The 6,374-nt window shown below is 31.8% G+C and overlaps 1 protein-coding gene across 1 annotated transcript; it reads left to right on the top strand.

Moving 5' to 3' along the window:
- LOC134264041 (glutathione S-transferase theta-1-like) lies at positions 1–6,070 on the top strand. The gene is made up of 4 exons (XM_062746339.1): positions 1–373; positions 5,059–5,189; positions 5,334–5,453; positions 5,563–6,070. Exons 1-4 carry the CDS (start codon positions 248–250, stop codon positions 5,921–5,923), a joined length of 738 nt encoding a protein of 245 aa, XP_062602323.1. The 5' UTR covers positions 1–247; the 3' UTR covers positions 5,924–6,070.
- The last annotated feature ends 304 nt before the right edge of the window (positions 6,071–6,374 follow it).

Raw genomic sequence — 6,374 nt, 5'->3', positions numbered from 1 at the left:
TATTTGCGAAGCTGATTTATTGGCATAAAAACCTTTAACCGAACCGTTAGTTCATTTAAACCCTCTGCCTTCCTTTATCCTGTCTGTACAATTTTGTTGTCGATGTGAAATCGAACTGTCGTGTCTACTATTGCAAAAGAAATGTAGAATCAAGTTTTTTGACAATGTACAAACAAGTTAATTAGGATTTGATTTAAATTGTGACAGATGAATTAATCGATAATTAGCTACAATTGGTTCGTGCACGATGGAGACAAACGGTATTGAGAAAATGACCACGAAAAAGACGAACGGTTTTCATAAGGGACCGATGGAGCTATATTTGGTGAGGATATCGCCTGCTTGTCGAGCCGTGTGGCTTTACATCATCCAGGTAAATGACGTCATCATTTAGTTCGAATTCTTGAACATTTATTTTTATCATAAGGTTTAGCAATGTCATTTTCATGTTTTCAAATTCTTTAGAAAATCTGTAATTTTGAAGGCATAAAAAACGCTAAAATGTACATAAAATTATCGTCTGTAATAATTTCTTGAAATTCTAAATATAATCTTAAATTATCCTGCGGTAAATCCAAGATTGATATTTCTCTCTAGATTTATTTTTCGATGTTCCGCAATTTTCATTATGTAGAAGCTATAAGATTGTTAAAATTGTACACATGTTTGATTTAGTTGGTTTTAACAAACTTTATTTTGACAAGCAAGAAAATCACATTTTAATTATTTTGTTTATATTTCTAAAATCAACAGTAGGGTGTTATATATTTTCATTATTTGAAACAAAACAAATATTGATTTAATCTCAAGTCAAAGAAATCAGCTGTCTAATTAACGCCTAACAGTACTCAGTTTTATAGAATTGGAATCCAAGGGTCTTAATTACTACCTAATTATAAAGTTTGTGACCGAACGCTTTTTACATGGAGCATGTGATTTTATTGACTTTAAATTAAAATCGTTATTCGTGTTTACTCTTTGTCGGTACTGGCCTAGACTGAACATTAATTTACAAATAACATGACATTCAATATGTCTTTACAAAGCAGATTTTTGATTAGATTTATTTCATTAAAATTGAAAATTAATTCACAAGAAAGTTAAATTCCGTTTCGATACAACGTCAGAAAATTAATCCTTTCGCAAGAAAGTGGTTAACTTGCAACAAAAATATTGACAGACTATTGAACAGACTTTGGTAATACTTATCGCCCATTAGTCTGTTCCTATTTGAATGTCGTTAACAAAATAAAAAACTATGATAACCAAACATTTAATTTTGTTGTCGCAACGTTAACAGTAACTGGCCCTAGAAAACTGGTTATTTTCCTAGTACATGTATTTAAAAGAGTACATATGGACTATTTGGCTTCACCTACGCAATACATTGATTATTTGAATCATAAATCATTTTAATAATTGAAATCTAAGCTGAAATAAATCTGTTGTGGTCTCTATATTATACATAAAAAATCATTTAAGGGTAGCATTATGTACAACTAAAAGCAATCTTTAGTTAGGACTAGAAACTGATTACAAGACTTAAGCCTCATGCACTCAGTTTAAGGTTCTGATGCCAGGTTTGTTAGGAAATGATATATGTACCGACATCTACATTACCCAATTTTAGTGATTATAGTTAAATAACCCCCTGTAACATCCATTGTCGATTACATGAGCATTCTTGAATAATACTGTAAATAGTTTTTCAAGAAACTATTTTTAAAACATAAAAAATGATTAAATAAATGTCTGTAATTATCGAAATTTCAATGAATTTAAAAGGTTTTATCTTTTTTAAGTGTAAATAAATTGCGAGTTAAGCAGCTTTTATTAATTTTTTTTTAGTTTATTCATTTTTTTTTTAAATTATTTCCCCCGGAATTGCAATAAATATTTTGCCTTGATATTTGCTGAAATTGTCGCTTGGTTAGATTGGAGAAAATACTAAAATCTATAAGTGCATTTGAGTGGTTGTTTTTGTTTGGTAAATATCATTAAAAATCTGCGTAGGTCTTGTTCAATATTAGATGCATATATCAGGACAATAAAAATCACAAGCTTATTTGGAAAGAGTGGGAGAAAAAGATTTTTTTATTAGCAAACTTTTCTTCAGGGATTATAAGAATTGAAATGATCCGAAAATTTCTCTTTAAGAGTTAAAAGCAATATAGCACTCGAATGTAAATGCACTTTTTTTATGTGCATAATAACTTGAGAAAATAAATGAGATTTAAACCGCTGTTAAACGACACGGAAATTAACTGTAATGCACTTGCTAATGCATTGTCGCTTAATCACAAAAGAATTCTACAATCAAATAAAAAAAAGCAATTGTTATAGGACACGTAAACTTATCAAACTGCCAGTTTATGCGGAGACATGTTTTTAATTTGTGGTATTTAAAGAGATGCATGTTTTAGAATTGAGAAACTATTATAATTGCTTTGAATGAAAAAGATAAACATGGAAAACATTTTTTTAGAAAACTTAAATTTTCCTTAAAATGTGGGTAGGTGGGTGAGGTTAGCGAGGATATGTTGGTTTAGCATAAAGAAAAGTTAATGTCTGACGTAATCTTGAATAACAGCACAATATACATTTTTTCCTCAAAAACTAAAGAACCCTTTTCATACATATAAAATTTGCAATTAATAAATATTACCAAATTAAAAAAATATATATATTACCAGGACGAGCCCTTAAGGTCAGACGATGCGTTCTTCAAATATCTGTTTTGTATATTTTTAAAATGTATGAAAACTATTCAAAATTTCAATGACAACTTGTTTTCTAAACCAGCTTCTGATCATTTTAAAAAAAAATTGAAAAACTAAAAGTTGGTTTTGTAAGATTAATTTTTTTCCAATAAGGGTTATATAAGAAATAGTACCCTCTGGTATCTTGCACAAATGCCCGGTAAGGTACATCGTCTCAAGCCACGGTCCGGAGTCCGCATATGTAGCTCATTCCAGAATGGGAGAAGATCGTACATTTTGGCCGTGGTTTGCGACGATGGGTAATTATATAAGGTAGCAATACTTCAATGACAAAATCTTGAAAAAAATTATATATTATTGAGGAACGTATCATCTGTCCTTAAAGCAGTACTTAAATATCGTCAAATAACTTTCTTTTTTTACTAGGACAAACCCTTAAAGCAATACTTAAATATCTTCAGTAATTTCTTTTTTAAAAATCCAAGTTTTGATATCTCATCCGCGTCTGATTTGTTTATTCCCGTTATAGATGACATTCGAGTAGAAAATTGACCTATCAGGATAATTACATCGAACCGTAAACCATAAACTCGATTTGTAAGGAAACTTGCCTATTTTTAACCAATATTTTTTAAACCTCAGTCAGAAAAATAAACATGATACATGAAGCCACCTTCTGAGACATTAAAGGATTAATAGGGCTTTAACTGCGCATATATAAATATTGAAGGACTGTAAAGCAAGACTACGTACGGTGAATCTTCATATAGGAAATTAAAGGAAAGAAGTGAGATAATTATACATGTAGCTCTCGCATCATATGGTTAAGTGCATAGTTTTCCAATCCAAGACACGTTAATTCAATTAAAAAATATATTTTCAAACAGTTTTTTTTTACTGATTGTCTAAGAAGCACCCTAAAAGCCCATTATATGTCTTTCTTGAGTCAATGTTCAAGTGACTGCTTGAATATTTTGTCATAAAAGAAGCAACTTGCAAGATTTATAAAAAAAATAATGCCAAGATTAGAACCAGTCATTACTTGCCTTGCCACACTTTTCAACTTCAAATTTTTACAATTGTTTCGTTTTCTGCAAAGGTTTCAAAAGAAAAAAGTAGACAATATCTGAGAGATAATCAGTAGTTGAACAAGAAAATCCAAACATTACAAAAGTTTTTTATGTCTCTTTCCCTTTTCAAATTGTTTTTATACCTCTGTGGGAGGGTGTCTTTATATTTTGTACTTTGACAATATTCAACCATTTAAACCCTAGTCAAATATCGGACGTGTGTGTAAATTGTTGAATCCCCCAGAATTAAAACGGTTCTTTTTGTGTTTCGATCATTTTGAGAAAGTTAATGTATTCAACAACGATTTACAGCGTACAAAATGAATTGAGAGCCAGTTTGTATTCTGTTTTGTATATTTAAAATCAGGTGGGGGGATAGCTTTGCATTTCTATGTGTGGAATGCAAGTGATATATAAAGTTTTGACTCATGTAATCACACTTCTGTGTCTCAAGCAATGCAGTAGATATATACATGTATATGTATGCACGAGTCTGTGTACAATTATTTTACTAAATAAAATATGAAAATAGTACAACAAATCTTCATTCATGAGAGAGAGAGAGAGAGAGAGAGAGAGAGAGAGAGAGAGAGAGAGAGAGAGAGAGATATATGTGTAAAGTCGCAAAGTACATTTGTATCATTTAAATAGTCATTTACAAAAGCATGACAAAGATGTGTCCAGTTTCTGAAGTACCTATATATCTATTATTTATGACCCATTCACAGGTATAACTTAAACAATGCTGATAAAAAATTTAAGCGTTCATCCCTAATATTTCTTTTGAACTTCCGCGAATTTCAAGTATCATTGTGATAAGCACATATACCACTCGAATCATGGAGATTTTTTCCATTTGTATGTATACTGTTCTGTTTACAATATCTCTCGGGAAATCACGGCATCTTTTGTCAAGGACTCTTTTTTCACTCCCAAGGGGGTCACATGATACAGTTCTGAAGTACATGTACATACTTCTGTTCAAAAGAGTTCGTAATTGTACTTTTAGAATGACTCTCAATTTTTGAGTACATATATATATCAAGTAATTTTCAACTCTTTGTATGTTTCAATGTTTCAAAATGCGATCTTAAATAAATAACCAACAATTCTATCATTCAAGAACTCTTAATTTCGTAACATTTTTCAAAAACTTTTTTCCTAGAATGGATAAATATTCATTGCAGTTGTCCATGCATCTGGAATCTTGAATCGGGATAGGAAATTAATTATTTGATCAAAGTCTTATTAAATTCTTAATCTTGTAGCATGAGATCCCCCACCTCCTGATAGATGTGGATTTCTCTAAGGGACCCAAACACCTCCCCCCTGCTTTCAGGAACCAGCCCCACCAAGAAGTCCCCCTTCTTGTCGACGGTGACATTGTTGTCTTTGAAGCGTGAGTTACTATTTTCATAGGTTATTTGTTTTTAACTCTTATACTAAGATGAAGTATCTCTTTATGTGAAATAGGGATGTTTCTGTTGTGGGGATGGTGACACATACAATAAGTAAGACCTGTTGTCATGTTCTGTAATTTCAGACCAGCCATTTTGAGATACTTGGCAATGAAATACACAGGTTCAGCGGGGTTTGGACTGACTGTACAAAGTCAAATGTTATGCGAGTCAGTAATTGCTTGGTCCTTTGGTGAACTTCTCAGGTACATCAACTATACAATTCATGTATGCATGGTTTTCGTACATGTAAATCATTTGATGTACTTTGATGAATGAAGTATTCAACCGTGACCAAATTATTTTTCTTTCCAGATCAGTTGGCTATACCCACGTGTTTCCCCAATTCTTGGAGAGCTACTCATTTTCTCCTGAATCCGCAAACGAAGCCGTCGTTGAAAAAGGCCTCCGTCAAGTAACAACTCATTTGGAAATCCTTGAAAACAATTACCTGATGAAATCTAAATATTTAGCAGGGGACAAAATGACCGTTGCGGACAGTTGTGTAGCCGCTGTGCTCGTGCTTTTAGAATGGACGGGGTTCAGTTTTAAAATGTGGCCCAAAGTGGAAGTGTGGCTTAAAAAGACCAAGCAACAGATGTTTTGGGACGAAGTTCACACTACACATAACGATTTCGTGCGGGAACTTGAAAGAGCCAATTTGGTACACCGTTGATGAAAGGGGGCCGAGAATATGTCCTTGTTTATTTTATGCCCCTTAAGTTTGTAGGATTTTGTAGTTTTTATGTGATGAGGCTGTCCATGGGTTGTTGCAATACAAACGTTCAAACTATTCAATGTAAAAATTTTAGTTACATGTACTTACTAGTAAAATGTAGTTACTTACCAGATCTCAACGACAGAGGGGAAGGGGAGGGCCAAACACTAGAATTATTTTTATGTAAAATTTTTTATCATGTTTAGCAAAGTTTTATTTATAAGAACAACTTTTTGGTACCAGAACTATATAAACATGTATCTATTATCATTATAGCCACATATATCAATGATATAATTATACTGATGCACAAATTGAGAATTAATGGTTTTAAATTTGAACGAAAATTCTATAATTCCTTTTTTTCCTCTCCATCTTTTTTTTTTTGTAAATTTTAATATAAAAATTT

This window comes from Saccostrea cucullata, unplaced genomic scaffold (assembly GCF_032062105.1).
Source record: "Saccostrea cucullata isolate Sc308-1 unplaced genomic scaffold, CSIRO_AGI_Scuc_v1 ctg1621, whole genome shotgun sequence".
NCBI classification, from domain to species: domain Eukaryota; kingdom Metazoa; phylum Mollusca; class Bivalvia; order Ostreida; family Ostreidae; genus Saccostrea; species Saccostrea cuccullata.
This window is presented reverse-complemented; position numbering and strand designations above follow the sequence as displayed.

Excerpts from the sequence above, each read along its gene's own strand:
- LOC134264041 (XM_062746339.1), top strand. The coding sequence starts at position 248 with ATGGAGACAAACGGTATTGAGAAAATGACCACGAAAAAGACGAACGGT. Across the intron at positions 374-5,058 it reads TGTGGCTTTACATCATCCAG|CATGAGATCCCCCACCTCCT; the intron begins GTAAATGACGTC and ends TTAATCTTGTAG. Across the intron at positions 5,190-5,333 it reads GACATTGTTGTCTTTGAAGC|ACCAGCCATTTTGAGATACT; the intron begins GTGAGTTACTAT and ends CTGTAATTTCAG.